Source organism: Diorhabda carinulata, chromosome 11 (genome assembly GCF_026250575.1).
Source record: "Diorhabda carinulata isolate Delta chromosome 11, icDioCari1.1, whole genome shotgun sequence".
Taxonomy (NCBI): Eukaryota; Metazoa; Arthropoda; class Insecta; order Coleoptera; family Chrysomelidae; genus Diorhabda; species Diorhabda carinulata.
In genome coordinates, this window is record NC_079470.1 from 9,016,057 (window position 1) to 9,033,043 (window position 16,987).

At 33.1% G+C, this 16,987-nt stretch overlaps 1 protein-coding gene across 1 annotated transcript in view; it reads left to right on the forward strand.

Annotated features, from left to right (window-relative positions):
* Positions 1–16,987, forward strand: part of LOC130899254 (protein unc-80 homolog) — a 54,761-nt gene that overhangs the window by 9,391 nt on the left and 28,383 nt on the right. Inside the window, exons 11-24 of the mRNA XM_057809040.1 lie at positions 871–1,074; positions 1,125–1,303; positions 1,358–1,578; positions 3,472–3,593; positions 5,967–5,999; positions 6,282–6,411; positions 8,650–8,847; positions 8,903–9,183; positions 9,241–9,479; positions 14,198–14,385; positions 15,352–15,500; positions 16,049–16,172; positions 16,226–16,397; positions 16,455–16,590. Coding sequence (XP_057665023.1) covers positions 871–1,074; positions 1,125–1,303; positions 1,358–1,578; positions 3,472–3,593; positions 5,967–5,999; positions 6,282–6,411; positions 8,650–8,847; positions 8,903–9,183; positions 9,241–9,479; positions 14,198–14,385; positions 15,352–15,500; positions 16,049–16,172; positions 16,226–16,397; positions 16,455–16,590 — 2,376 coding nt within the window. The remainder of the gene's footprint in view (positions 1–870; positions 1,075–1,124; positions 1,304–1,357; positions 1,579–3,471; positions 3,594–5,966; positions 6,000–6,281; positions 6,412–8,649; positions 8,848–8,902; positions 9,184–9,240; positions 9,480–14,197; positions 14,386–15,351; positions 15,501–16,048; positions 16,173–16,225; positions 16,398–16,454; positions 16,591–16,987) is intronic.

The window sequence follows — 16,987 nt, forward strand, 5'->3', positions numbered from 1 at the left end:
TTCTTTATAGTTTATCGTTTGCCTTGGCTGCTTTTGTTGTTATTTTCCTTCCAGTGCCCTCCAGACCTTGTGCTCTTATGTCCTCTATTTCGTTTCTTCAAGTCTTTCTCGGCCTGCCTCTTCTCCTTGGCCACAATGGGGTCCATTGCGTTATCCTTTTGATCATTTCAGTTGGTTTTCTTCTCATTATATGCTCGACCCAGTTGAGTCTTTATGCTTATATGTATCTCACTATATTTCCTTCTCCAGCTCTTTCCCCGTTTCATCGTTTTTCTTTGCCTTCTTTTCTCCCTCCTGTGTTGTATTTGGACCTGTTGTAGTTCTCATTATGTTTCTCTCGGTTCTTTCAAGTTCTTCTGGTGATTACTTCTCTTATTAGGGTTTTGCACATTTTTATTTTGATTTGTTTGCTTATATTTTTGTTTTTTAATAGATTTGATTGTGTTTCTTCCATAGGCTTGATAGCCTTTTTATATAATTTCTCTTATCCTGTCTCTGGTTGTTTGTCCAACGTTATTCCTGGATAGTTGAAGATCAATACTGTTCCATAATTGTTGGTTTTTAGTTAAAACAAAAACCATACTGCTTACTGACGACAGTGATCTGCCATATTGGTATTGAGAGTTTTAGCGGGAAGTTTAAATCAAAAGTACACAAACTTCATTTTAAATTTGATAATAATTAATAAAACTATTATAATAATTTTACATGTAAAGTCGGAAGTATATATATAAATTTAGACTACTTTTTCAAAATTTGTCAAATATCCTATTACTTACTGTTTTAATTGATATAAGCTTCAAAAGTAAGGTTAAGATTGAAAGATTACAGACCTATAGGCGAAGGAAAAATAAATTAATACATTTGTAGATCATCTACTGATAAAGATTCACTAGATAGTAGTAAAATTCCTTCAACGGAAGGTCAGCCAAGAGACGAAGGTGGAAAAATATCTCCACATATCCATGACAGTTCCGCTGCTAGTTTTTTAGATGTAGCAGTGCTCAGGTGTCTTTTCATAACTCTGTGGCAAGAGGAAGGAATTTATTGGGCTCTACATTACATATATAATAGGTGTGTATCTAAAGCAAAGTTATGAGTTTTTCTCTAATAAATCTTTATAGATTACGGGATATCAACGATGAGTCAGTTGGACAACAACAACCTAGAAAAAGGAGCAATTCTTTACCCATACCTAAAATAGAAGTGTCTCTTTATTCAAGTAATGAATCGAAAAAAAATGGAAATGATAATAAGGATTTCATAGAAGTACCAGAAATTAAAGACGTCTCTCTTTTATCAGGTAACAATTTAATTCTCATCAAGTAAAAATTCAGAAATTATATTGATATTTTAGAATCACCTTTTATAAGTCAAACAAAATCCGAAGAGTCTCTACACAAAAGAACAGCTAGCGAAAAAATTGGCAAAAAGCGTAAAAAAATAGCCGATTTAAAGACTTTTGTTGAAACCAAACTGTTATCTAAATCGGACAAAGCTTTGGAAAAAATTGGACACGACGAGCAAAAACCTTTAACAAAACGTTCGGTGGGTTCGAGAAGAATGTTAAATGTACTAGTATGTATCTTTCGACTATTCTTTTCTTCGTCTTTCTCTTCTTATAGTACTTGGTTTATTTCACATTTCCGTTTCATTCTCAATAGATTAGTAAATGTTGACACTTATCGTATGCATTTCACAAATTTGTGCATTTGAAATCTTATGCTTAACAAGCGATCTAAATTACACATTAATAACTCTGAAAAACGACCAGCCTCGTCTTCAACCGGGTTCTGACACTGCTAGTAACTTACTAGAGCAGCGAGTAATTTAGTGCGGGCGGACAGTAAAAATTAGTGGAGTAGTTTAGTGTAGTAGCTTAGTCAAATAAATAGATGCGATTCTCTTATTACGCACTGCTAACTACTGAACTGAAAGTAAAAGAATAGTATAATGGAAGAGATATAAAAATATCCTTGAAGCGGGAAAGAGACATGTGAAGTATCAAAAATACCCAATCAAAACATAAAGAGGACAGAGTGGTGGATGGATGAGATAAGAAAGCTAAAGAAAGATTAAAGAGAAAAATGAATGAAATACTTAAATACGATAAAGAAAGATCATACAAAATATAAAGCACCAGGAAAAGAAGTATCAATTAAAGTAAAAGAAAACAGTAAAAACATGGTTAAATCGACACAAAAAACTATAGGAAACGTCTAAAATTATTCTAAAAATATAAAATGATGAATATAAAGGAAGGAAATATAAGGAAATATAATCACGGAGGAAGATAAAGTGATAGAGATATTGAGGGAATATTTTGAGGAGCTTACAAATAAGACAGAAATAAGCAATAATGAAATTTACGAGAAGATAAGGGGAAAGAAAAAGTAGTAGAAGCAATTAAAACATTGAACGTAGGAAAAGCACTAGAAATTATGGATGAGTAGAAAATAAATGAAGTAATAGAGATATTAAACGAGATAATGAAGCATGAAAAAATAGAAATTACACTACCTAGCCTTGCAAACAAAAACAATTGTGGAAACTCCCGAATTAAAAAAAGGTAGAAGACTCTTTAGAGGACTCACAATGTGGCTCTAGAAGTGGAAGGCGCACAAACGACTTGATATTTACTTAATACTTATTTACTAAATAAAGACGAAGAAATTCATTTACACTTTTTTATCCCCAACCAAAGTTTTTAAAATCTAGTTTTTATGTAAGGATTCCATGAGTTAATTGATTGATTGATTGATTGATACCATAGGAACAATACTACCTTGTGAACTTACGGTTTTGCTTGGGCTTTTCTTCAATTACTTGAACCAACTCGTCAGTAACCAAAGACGGACGTTCACATCGGTCTTCATTGTGCACTGGATCACGTCCTACATTAAACTAAACTTCATTTCACTCAGCTTAACTTTCTTTCCTCCATTTAGAAAACGGATCAAATATCTGATTTCCCGATACATACACGAATCAACAAACTGCTTGGAACTTCCATCGCAGCGTTGTCGCGATAGAAATAAAAACGGAACATACATTGTAGATATACCTCGTATTTTATGTATCAAATGTTTTGTTTGCAAAATTGACAAAAGTTATACATTATTCTCTAAACAGTAACTCCCCTTTGAAAAAACTGGCAAATATTATTCTTCTCTTCATTATTTCAAAATTTTGGGGCTGTTTTATAGACAATCAATAGTAGATGTTTCTAAAGCTGTTGTTTGCCAATCCATCAGTTTCCACCCTCGCTAGCGAGTTAAAGAAATTTTATTCAAAATCAACCTACTGTCCCCGTTGACAATAGCTTTCCATATTTTAGAATTTCTCTTATAGTTTAGTTGAATTACGTATTATATAACGATGCTTGAGAAATGGAATCGTTTAATTATATTCACGGTAATTTTTTGTGTTTTATTTGCGAGATTTGATTAAAAATATTATTTGTGTTAACAGCAAGATTATCATAGGAGTTTAGATACAGGTGACGAACATCTGACTAGGCCGCAGTCCTCATTATCTAAAATGTTTGAGCCACCCAGTAATCTGGTTAAAGGAAAAAGTATGCCTAGTTTAAGGTGAGTTAAATGTAGGTACGACATGATAACATAATTCTACAGTCAGAATTCGTAGAAACACGCAACAGCTTAGCCTGATACAAAGCAGCAGTTGCGCTGCATAATCAATGTAGAATATTGAAAACGAATTCTGACTTAAAAATATCTTATGCACTCTATATGTGTTAATAAAACTTTTTAATTAATTTAACTAATTAATTAACAGGTAAATATGGTTTTGATCTTAGGGAGTAAATTAAATCATTTTAATTTAATCCGCTCTTCAGCTATGGGGTGGTGTCAATAAATAAGAAAATAACTAAATAAATGAATAAATGCATAAAAATCATCAAAAACTATTTGCTATAAAATATTAAGATTTTGTGAAACAGTAAAACATCGTGTGTTTTCAATTTTGAGGTTATGGTTCTTCAGTAACATAATAATTATGAAGTGTGTGGATTCAACGCTAAACATCAGTTCAAGAATGACTTTAACACTTTAAACGTATCATGAATTTTCAATCACTAACAGATCATCCGATCTCTGAGACCAGCAGTATTTTTCATTACTTAGGTCAAATTTTTACTTGAATACCAAGATTTATTTCACATTATGATTTAATATATGCATTTATTATATGCAATTTGGAACTACAGTGCTTAAATTTGATGTCTTTGTATAGTTTTGTAAATCATTTACATACATAGGAATAGAAAACAAATCTTATATTTTTGTAAATAACTATTTTTATTACAGAATAAGTAACAGACAAATGTGATTGCACATTGGTATCAATTATCAAATATCAATTAGTCCAAAACTAAAATCTTTGTAGTACAAAAAGTGCACACTGTACTGCTACATTCCAGGCATATTGGCTGGTCACATTTTATGTATTCATAATTTGTCTTCCATTCCTTTGATGCTGTACACTTGGAGCGGGTTTTCCTTTTTTCTAGCTAATCTCTTGGGATGCAGCCCTCTGGGTTTTGAGGATCTTCGTTCACAACATATGCTTGTATGGAAACCCTGATGTCACGTTGTAGGTTTGTTTCTTCTGTCTTTTGTTTCAATACTGTGGTACATTGATGACACCAATATTACCGAATTATTCTTTTTAGGCACAATAAAAAGCAAAGTTGTATTGCCTGCAAATCCATATAGGGTTGACCTCACTGTTCTGTTTAGAGATGGTAAGAATTCAGGAGGTATTTCCTTTTAATTTTTTTTTCATAGTACCCACATACTCGCACGTTGGTGATCGATCTTCAAGGGTATCAATACACTCAATAACTTCTTCTTTTTAGCGTGCCGTATCAAGACCCCTTCACGTTGGCGATCAGCATGGCAAAACTCTCTCTATCTTGAGCTAGTCTAAATAATTGTCCAGCTTCTCTTATCCCAGTCAATTCTCTAATATTTTTCAACCAAAAGTCTTGTTTCCTTCCAATTCTTTTACGACCTTCAACTTTACCTATCATAATTTGGAAGATATTAAACCGGCTACAACTCACGATTCGCATTTGCTCTGTTAAAGACTGCATCGTTTGTTTACATAGCTGTCCACGTTATCTTGAGCATGGGTCTATATATCCACATTTCAGAAGCCTCTAAGCGATTAATGGTAGATATTTTTTAAAGTCCATGCTTCGGCACCATGTAAGAGAACTGATACACTCAATACCACAAATAATAAAATACGATATGCACGGCACGAAGGCTCACAGCCAACTGAAGGTTACAAATAACAATTGGCGGGAAACTACTGAACAGCTACTGTGTGGGAGAAAGCGGACGAACCATCAGGGATGCCAATTTCGAAGAGCCAAATTTACCGTCCGGTCTCAGAGAGCGGTGATACAGTTAAAGTGTTAAGCTTTCGAGAATCATCATTAGAAAAAATCTTATTAATCCATTTAAACTTGAAAAATTTGTTTATAAAAACATAAATCTTATCTGACAATACCCTTCCAATACTCAGAATTACTACTTGCTAGGGGAGCTCTTGGGAAAGATCACTTTGATCCTAATTCCTCAATCTACCTTTTATTAAAGAATAATAACACAAATTGTTGAACCAGCACCATATTTTCATTGTTTTTTATATGTATTGATTTATTTATATTTTTTTATCAATTTGTGGTACTATACTGCGTACTATACTCTCATTATAGTTTGTCACCTACTCATGTTTAAGATATATCTATTAAAGATATGAAAATATAATACTGCATGAACCCATAAATTTTATAATAGCTATAGAAACATTAAGTTTTAAAATCAAATATTATTTTTCACTTTAGATAATATTATTAGGGATTTTCTATTACTTTTTCGTTGATTAGTATGTTTTGTTTTCTCTGAATGTTCTTATTATTCTCTCTGTCTTAGCTGTATTTTAGATGAACTGAATCAACCGGGAGGGTAAGTATAAGAGATTCAGAAATTATATTAGACAATTAACCAAAAATACGCACATCGAAAACTATGAGCTCTGAATGTATCCCTCCAGAATTGTATCATTGTTAAAATATTTTAGGCTATATATATTTTCATGTGTGTATTTACATAGTTGCTCATAGTATTATTTTTTCAAAAATTGGCTAATATAGTTACCATAGCTTTCCTTCTTTGTAGCTACATGTTATATGCTTGTTGCAACATTCTTTTTGTTTTTTATCTTGTTTTAATCATTTATTTTCACAGGTTTATCGATGAATCGAACTGGGAGGTAAAAAGAGGTGGGAAATATATCCAAAACCAACCAATGGCAAATCCTATCATCACAGTTACTGAGCACACGCCGACGCCATCTCCCGACTTTTTACGAAGACAAGTAAGTACGAATTATTTATGTAAACAACACGCCAAAAAATTCTTTTTTGGGGGTTTTTCATTAAATATTTTTTGATTGCCTAGAGCTAAGCATAGGCTCCATTCTAACAAATAATTTTGCTTTAGTACATTTTTCAAAGAAAACACTACAAACTTAACTAAACATCTTTTATTTTATAGAACCACATATCAAATAATTACAAATTACTATTTTATAAAAAATTAGTATGAAAACCTGTTATGTTGTGACCAACCAAAAACGAATTTAGAGATACAGGTACAAATATGGATGAACTGTGAAGATCAGTTAATGCTTCAGAATGATCAGCACCGCTGGTTGACTTGTCCTTTTCCACATAGTCAATCCAGAAATTGAATTTTCTTTTGAAAGCTAATTTAACTGTTAATGTATCTCTTGTTATAAATATAGTTGATGATTTTCCGTACAAAATTATATAGAATTCATTGACTTTTCCGAAAAATGCGGCATGATAAGTTATTTTTATGAGCCATTGTTTATCATTCAAAATACTACAATATTAGGAACCTTTGACTTAATTTGCCTCATTGCGAATGGCTTTGGTTCGTCATGAAGTACATGTTACCCAGAAATTTACCTTCCAAGAGAAATGATTCATAATGACTTCCCATTTCTTCACAAACCTTTTAGAATAATCTTATAATTTTGGCAGAACTTTGATGAATATTCTACGAAGCTCGGTTTGGGAATACATGAGTTAAAGGAACATTAGTCTTAACATGCAAGAGATGGGGTTAGAGAGAGGTTACGAATTTGGAACAGGAAGCAGTAGGTAGCCTTGGTAGTTAGCGCGAGTTACCAATAAGCAAAAAGGGTAAAAATTTTGTAATACAATTTATCATCAAATATAAAACTATGTCTAGCATTTGAAGATTATACTGATCTTCCCATTCGATGTTAAGATATAATATGGTTATCTAAAGTCTCCAGATTCTCTAAATTCTGTAGTAACAGCAAAAACACATTATAAGGTAAGAAGTACACTGATCAAAACAATGATTGTTACTTTTGTATAGTTAATCGACATAATCGTCAAAAAGTCAGATCTACGATTAACAACTACTCTAGTATCATTATCTGCTGATCCACATCTTATTAATTCAGAAAAGTTTAATGCCTTGATACCTCAGAAATATCATTAGGAAGCATCGTTTTTTACAAAGAAGGACGGACTTTTTTTATTTTTTTTTATTGCAATGATGTGAAAGGTTCATTGGTGTTAATCGGAATCCTTTGGGTTCTGATTGACGTCTTTCCAACGACAGTTCGAGAGATGGAAGCGGTCTTTACAATGGAAATAAATTACATTGCTTCAAACTTTAAAGCTTGAAGATGTATACCTATTCAATGATAGGAGATATAAAGATAATAAGTTTTCGAATGGGATACACTAAATATCCATACTACATTCGCTTCTCTACAAGCAGCACTCAGTGCCTAAACGGATTGAGTTTCAGTTGAGAAAGATAATGTCTAGAATGAGCTGTTTGATGTCTCCGTTGCATATAAAATTAGGCCTTATGAAGCAATTTGTAAAGACGCTTCATCAAGAATCCAAATTATTTGATTACTTAAGTAGTATTTTATGAAAAGGTCAAGTTGAATCTGGTATTTCAATCAGTCCACAAATAAAGAAAATAGTGACCAGTGAAGAATTCGCAGAGCTACTGTACACCCACGATAAGTAAGTGTAGCTAAGCCTTAACGCAATGATCCATGGCTTTCTTGGAAATGAAAAACTGCGAATTTTAATAAACTCATTCCTAATAACTTAATAATTTCAAACTGATAATTGCAGAATGCCCTTAAAGTACGTATGCTACAGACTCACTCAGAAGAGCTTAAAGATAACTAGGGAGCATATTCAGAAGAATAACAATCTCATGAACTTTGAGGAATGTTGACATTTACAACAAGAAGAAACGCAAACAAATTCCATTTTTAAAGCTCCTTTGTGTTTCTGTATTTGGAGGTTTATCTTAATTGTTCTTTGTAAATAAAAGTGGTTAACATGTAAATTGAAGTTTTTCTCTTTACATTGTACTGAAATAAAAAATAAGGTATTCATATATTTGTTTTGGTTGCTATTAAAGCGAACTTAATTATAAATAAAATAAATAGCTAGCTGTTATTGCTTCATTACAATCGTTGCATTCAACAAGACAGTATTTTATAACTTCTTCCGTCTGTTTTCTCAAGGGGTCAATGGATAGTCAGCTTGATGTAGCAAGTTTATCAGGTAGTAAATTAGGAAACTGGCAAGAAAGAAAACCCAGCTTAACTCGTTCTCAAACCGATTCCAATATTACTTATGCAAGTGAAGACATTCCTGAAGCACCAGGTGCTGCTTGTTATATAACAAAGGATGGTGATATCGATTTGCAAGTAGTTCTGCAGGTAAATATATGTACATTTAAATGTATCATGTATATAAATATTTGTATATCTCCAGGCAGCGCATAGAAGCTCACTTAGAGACAGTGCTTCTTGTACATTAAGAGTTTTAGAAGTGATTCTGAATATTATCGAACTTTTAATGGACATGGGTGTTTTGAAACAATGTCTGAAAGAAGAAGCCGTTAGTAATACTATTAATCAGCATGAAAATGCTAGTCCAAACAGAAGAACAGGAAAAATACCGCAAAGTTCCACTCATGGATCACTCGGTGTTGGTGATCCCGAAAAAAGTAAACCTATTTCCTCACACAGACTTATTATGAACACCATAGTGAGGTAAAAATTTGATTCAACTTAAACAACTGAATACATTCATCCAATGTAATTTTTTAGAGTTTTAAAACATCTCGGTTGTCCTCAAGGCTGCGCTGACGGTCAAAGAGGACCTGCCGCTGAGTTTCTCAGAACTCAATCACAAAATATTCTTGTGAAACTCAATAGAGCTAGTCCGAAGCAATTCAAGGGCTTCTTAAAAGATTACGTCAAATACCAACCAATAACTGACGTTATGGATCTATTTCATTCCTATGTTGGTTTCTGCATAGATCCTAGTTCACTTTTGTCGCCTCTGAGTAAGGAAAAGTGTTTTCTTATCAATATTAAAATAAAATATATTAAAAATTGGATTTCGATGAGTACATATGTAGAACAATATAACTTATATGGACTCTCTGAATCTCTAAATCAAGAAAGAAAGAATTACTTCCAAAGTAGTAGATTTATTTTGTTGTGAAATACTTTGATGATGATGGTTAAGTTTAAATTATGGAGAGTAGAGAGAAGGAAAACACATTAGCATCCGGGTTAATTGTCATGCTTATTTTATCCTCACCTGTATGTGGGTTTGTTTGTTTGGTCTAAGAGAAAGTGGCTTACTCCATAAAAAATTAGTTAGATAGAGGATTCGAACCTCCGATCCCCGTGTTGGAAATTAAGCACATCGACAACCTTACTAACTACGACGTTACGGCTCGATATAAGTTTCGACGAGATGTAGGTCCATAAGAGTGAAGCCATTATACGAGGGTTGTATCAATGAAGAAAAAGTTAAAAATAAGCTTAAAACAATAATGAAAACAATAAATTTCTCGTACATCGACGTTTTTTTCATTGTTATTTGAAGTTTATTTTAAAAATAATTTTCAACTTTTTAGCTTGATGTGTTTCAAAAGCGTGTTTTCTAGTTTTTTTTTAAACTATATTTATTTGAAAGAAAGTACCAAATCTAATTTACGACCTGGACAAACTTTCATACTTTTGGTCATTCTGAAAGGTTTTTGATATGTCAATTATTGTAAACAGCTTTTTCGACTTTCCTTCTTTCTACCCTCCATAGTTTCAAGCTCCTCAAAGCAATGAAACCAATTCTCAAGCAAACAAACGATGATGACGACGATATTTGTCACGAATGTACTATTACCTTCATTAGATAGAAATATTAGAAGATAGCTATTACTAGCAGCATATTTCTAATTTTATCTAATATTATTAAGATATACTCTGTCTATATCAAGTCATTAAGGAGCTTTTAAAAATGTACAGATATAGAAGGTGTGTGTATTGATAATAAATAGTACTTAGACCTATTTCGCACCAAGCTAGTCTAGTTCATTCGCGTCCAGTCAAGTCGGACGTTTTTAAATTGGAAATATTAACTTATTATTACTATTAAAACAAAGAGAATGTGTAAATCTGGTTTCATACTAAGCGGGACTTGTCGAGACGTGCTAAGTTAATATTTCCAATCCAAAAGCGTCCGACTTGACTGGACGCGAATGGACTAGACTGGTTTGGTGCGAAATGGGCCGTATAGTTAAATTTATGTTATGTATTATCCCTAAATGACTAAAGCTCATTTATACCCGTAATTTGGACTTTTGACAAGATCAAGCATTTACGTAATTCTAAATAAAATAATCAACGATTTTATTTACGTGGTTGATTATAAAATTCCACTTGAGAAATTTCTGCATATCGAAATTTAATTAAATATATTTTAATTTAGTGGTATAATAAAAATAATATTGCTTCTTAAAACGAGTTTCTTGTATTATTTTAAATGTAGTTCACATTCTAAATCTCGGCTAAATCAAATATTATTGCTCGGAAATTATTGGCGATTTAGAAATCAAAATATCGACGTGTACGTTCACATCAACTACACTTCTTCATCAATATTTCTCGTTAAACCTCTTGATATAATCAAACTAAAGAGGGAGTTTCACATGGCAGTGGAATATAAAAAGCAAAAACGTCTTTTACTACTTATCCAAAAAGAAATACTTCGTAGTGGCCTTATGATACCTTGATAAACAACTCAGTACAGTTGACCAGTTTAATAATCCACCAATCTTCCGATTCACGCCATTCCAGTATTATTATTCATCTGGGAAACACGAATATGCTCTGCGTACTCTTTCCACGAATTAATGGTGTGACTAACTGTAGAAATTCACTGCATCCAGTCAAGCTTTAGTTCTCTAGGACGACATCAACTGAATAACAATATACTGTAATAGGGTGTGTGCAGGATTTTAGGCAACATGGAAGTTATTTTTAACTTAATAAATAGTAGGAGATATTTCCGATAATCGTGGCATATTTCTTGAATATGCAACTCCAAGTGAGACTCGAAGCATACTCTCAACATGGTTAAGTTACCAGAAGTGTTTAATCTATTGTTCATGTCATTTTTGAAAATTGAAACACTGCGAAGTTTCCTTGAAGCTAGTAAAGACCTCGGTAAAGACGTAAACTATTGCTTCATATTTTTTTTGCGTAGCAACCATTCCAGTGATCGATCAAGATGACAAAAATTTTTATCATAAGTCGCCATTAGAAACTACGAAAATGTTAAAACTAAGGAATTCTATAAAAAAGAAGATTTCTTCCTTAAAAATAACGTATTTGTAGAGAAGAAGGCGCCTTTGCATAAACTTCTACATTAAGTGCGTGAAATAGGACATGGAGATTGTAATTCAAGTACTCCCGACCAAACAATTAAACTTTTAGAGCATCCAACTGCAATGTGAAACTTAGACTTGATTCTTGATTTTCAAATTATCTTCTTGGTCACCAGTTACTACTAGATTAATCAAAGCTCATATTCACAAGCAAACAAATCAACTCCAGCAATAAAAGTATTACAAACATGTATCCTAAATTATCAAGAAACTTATCTAACTTTCCAGGTAGCTGCTGATTTTTAGTTTCTTTATTCATTTGGAGCTAATTGCATTTGGAAGGAGTATTATTAAATTCATGTAATTAATTGAATGTTGCCAGTATTGAAAATTTCAAAATTTCGACAGTGTCGTTAAAAGAAAAAATAATTTCAGTAACGTCATTCAGCCTTTTGATGTGAGCTACATCTTAAATGTATTGTTCTTTACTTTGCTATGCTGTGCTCCCTAATAAAAACTGGTCTTAAGTTCTTGCTGTTTCACTTTCTGAGACTTCGTCATATTAGAGTAGAAGAAAGTAGAGAAAATTTTAGAAAAATCTTGATAAGGAATGACTAAAACGTTTTGCGCCGTCAACAATCGTCATATTTATACACGAATTAACAAAATTTATTTAGGAAACTAAACAGACCAAACCATATTTTGCTACTGATATGATTCAATTGTATGATAAGAATAATTTGATATCATTATTGACATTCATTGAATTGACATTTCAGGCTTATTTCGTTAAGTTATTTTCATATTAACACAATTTGTAAGAGAAGTGTTGGGTAATAATGGCTCAATAAGACAGGAATGAGCTTCTAGAGTAGCACTAAAATATAACGACCTAACTAATGTTAGGTACTCCGCGTTGAAGTTTATATAAAAAATAGCTGTAAATAATGAAGAAAACATGTTTATTGTGACCCACAATACAGTGATACTGTCTTTTGTAAATAAAATCGTGTGTCAGAACTCAACGAACGTACCTATATAAGAACGTCGTTAGTTTTGCAAACAGCTAGTAATCGCTGAGAGCCAAACCAAACTTGAATACTACGGTAGTTCCCGTTACCTGCCTGAGCGTCCTGAGCTATCCCTGTTGTTGCCATGGCGGACCTGTGCCTGGGTCCTCGATCCTTCAACACGAATTTTAGTTTTTACAGTACAGTGGTAGAACCATGACTCTTTCATGGATTAATCTTGTGAAAAAAAACTTTTTTGTCTATAATGCGTTAAAAGACGATTGAAAATGTCTGCTGTTTACATGAATCCATTTACATTTGTGCTACTCATTGTTCACACGACACTGTCATGTGGTAGACTTCGACTGTATACGACAGTCTACCAATACACGATACCACTTTTTTATTATGTCATACAATACTGCAGTTTCACAAACCCTCTTTGGGACAAAAAATCTATACACTCCGCACAGCTTCTAATCCTCTACCAGACCCAGATTCGTCCATACGTGAAGTATTCCTACTTCGAGTAGTATCTGAAAAATCTACTGGACAGGTAGACGTTACTCCTTTTTTTGGAGAAGTGCAAGTCTATAGAAACAGCCACCAAGGCGATTCATTTCCGAACATTATAATCTCCATAAGTTATTTTTTCTATGAGAGTGGAAATCTTCATGGCCACCTGATAGCCGCTTATTGTCGGCTACTGTCTGACTCTTATCGACAAAAATCCTACCAGAGCTCTCATACCTTGCAATGGTATCCGCTCTCGGAAGGCTGAAAAGGCCGTGTTTCATAATTATCGCAGCATAAGTGTTCTTCTAGGACTCCTCTGATTCCAGCATGCTGGCAATAATAAAACTTCTTTCACTGTTCTGAGTATATAAGTTTCTTACAGCTTAGAGGAAGAGCGTAAGCTCGTTATCACCCTCCCCCTATCAATTACACAGTTATCCCCACACTGCAGGCACTATTAAAGCTGGTCGGGTGTTTAGGTTTAGGATTTACCTTCCACTCTCATTCTTGGAACTCTGAAGCTAGAGCTTCTATAGTAGTAAACAGATTCAGAAATTGTAAACCAAATTACTACTTAGAGCGTATACGTAATTTTGATTACCTGGATATGAACGTGAAGCAAAAGTATTGTGGTATATATTTCAACCTATAAATTAACCATATCATTCAGTACATACACTCTGTAAGAAAGACCTTATAATAATTGTCTTTATCAAAAACTATTTACAAAAAATACTATAAGTAACTATAATATAATATATATACATAATTTCTTACACAATCATATTTTGGTGCAACGTAATGTCATTCTATCAAGAAAACCACTGGGTTTTTTTGAGAAAATTTTGCAAATTTCAATAGACCAGAAGAGGGACTCTAGCAAGTCACAGGACACAGTATCGCAAGGTGGTTATGGTAGGAACTTTGGCACAGGCCTTGGAGGCGGTGGAATCAAAGGAATCGAGGGCACCATTATATCTCATGTCTTCAAACCTTTGGTTACACGTTTTGTCGAATCCAGCAAAGACATCAAATCGCCGGAAAATGTTGTAAGTTCTATATTATATTCTATAATATATATTATATATTATATTATATTATATATTTATTTGTTAGTTTTGTCAGTCTATAATTGAAAAACAATAATCACAACAATAGACTGAAAAGAGAGAATCAGCTTTAAATAAAGCAAAGACCGTTCCATCTGCAAGCAAGGTCATGGCGTTTTGGGATACGCGTGGAAGAATCAAGAATCAAGACAAAGCACCAATTCATACATCCGTTATTGCAATGGCCAAAATTAATTGATTGAAGTTTGAATTGCTACTTCATGCAGTCTATTCCTCAGATTTAGGCTCCTCGGATTATTTTCTGATCCCAGACCTGAAAAATGGCTCGGTGGTCAAAGATTTTTCAACAATGAAGTGGTGATGTCGGCGGCAGTTAATGGTTATTTTGATGATGTTGATGATTCTTCTTTTAGTAAAATGATTTTATATATACAATATTCAAACTAGTTACCATCTAATCAATACATCCACAACTTTATAGATTGCTTCATCTATATCAACCTCCGTTGATAGTGATGCACCCTGCGGATATTGACTGGCTGCAGAATTGAAGGCACCAATTTACTGTAACTTGATTTACTTCTAGCTTAATTGCTTTCACTAATACCGTTCTATGAAAGAAAACGGCGTACATAAATAGAATTTGCGGATCAAACACCAAGTTGCCTCAACCACTTTATATATGCATCTTGGACCTTCTCTGATCATACGTCTCAATCTCTCAATGTTTCTAACAGTAACTATACAATCGGGCCTTTCAACAAGTGCCTTACCACCAAGCAATACCCATTCTATTAAAAATTCGCTAAACCAGTAAGACGGTTGTCGTGAAGGACTTCCATCACCAAATACGCGTTGTAACAATTCAAAACATTGTTGTTCTGACTACAAAAGTATTTAATATTTGTTTGTTTAATATTTTGTTGTTATCTAATCTATTTTTAGGGTCTTTACTGCGAAATCAGGCAATTAATGACATACATCAAAGAAGGACATGGTAGTATTTTTAGAAGGGTAGCTTTAAGTGCTTTAATTGATACTGCTGATAGACCTAGCAAAAAAGATGCTACTCTCCAGACTACTAGAGTGATTAGGTGAGAGATATTTTAGCAAAAAATAACATAAACAGGTTTTTAACATAAATGAACCCCTATTAAACTTAGTTACAAATAAAAATTCTTTATACAAAATGAACTAAAGTTTTTCAAAATGATCTCATGAATAAAATATACAAATTATTTTTTCTAATGGGTTATCGAATATATGTTTATAATTTTTAGTATCCGAATTCCTTTAGATCTGCTGGTTTCACCACAAACACTTTTATCGGGTATATCCAAAGAAATAATCAAGAAGTAACAAGTTTGGTGACCTAGTTGGCAATTCTATGGCTTATCTTTGTCTTATCTAACGGTTAGAAAAACTGTTTTTCAGATGAACTTTGCTGCATGTGAGGATACGTTTCTTACCGTGTTGAATATCCGTTTCTCTCATCCAATTTTGATTCTGTCCAAGGCGATTGAGAATTCTGTCTAAATGTCTAAATTCTGTCTAATTCCTATTCAAATGTACACGAAAGAGCAACTACTTATATTTGCAAGTCTTCATTTACTCATACATTTATGGTTGTTGGTTTTTTAAGGCATATGCATCCTTCAGAAATAGAAGAGCAACAAGACATACCAACAGATACACAATCGTATACAGAAGACAAAGGTACAAGAAAATCTCTTTTCAAAAAACGAAGTACTTCATCGACTTGTCCAGTAAGATGATAAAATTACTATCATCTAAATATTTTTAAACAAAATAATTTCAGAGTCTTTTGGAAACTGAAGCGGAGGAACTACCAAAAACTAGTCAGAGTCCTTTGGGAAATTTGAGAAAAAAACATCATATTTTGACTCCAAGACAAAGCGAACGAGCACTAGGTATCGCTGTGGAACCAACGATAACTATAAAAACAAAAAAGTCTAAATTAGGAGGCTTAGGTAAGGCCCAAAACTGAAATTCTCTTTGTGAATGTAAAGTAAATTATTTCATTTCAGTTAACTGGTTCAGAAAAGGAGATACTTCATCAACTGATGAATTAGATAATGTAGACAATGGTGATTCTTTCACTGATACTTCGAGCTTTATTAGACAAGCGTCAAAATACTATCAGCAGAAAGAACATGGAAAAAGGTTTGTTCACAAATAATCAAATACTTCGGCTAACCTCTTTGCTTCTACACTGGCCCATCCATGAACCAAAATAAATTATTCATCATCATGTACACCTCAGTACGAAAACGCATTGTGTCGAGCAACTTGCAGTGATTAAATACTGGCGTTTAAAAAATTGTGGTAAGGAATGGAAACGTCGAGGTTCACCACCAATGAAAAAATTTCATTCGTTTATTATCTTAATTTAGTACCAAAATTACGTAAAGCAATAAAAGAAGAACGCAAAGGTGTAACGATTTTCTTCGCATTTCTGCGCGAAATTAGAATACCCAATTATGCAAAGTGTTAACACTGTGATCTATTAGCTAGTGTTATTGCTTATAGCAGCCTACGTTGTTTGTATTTACTGCAATAG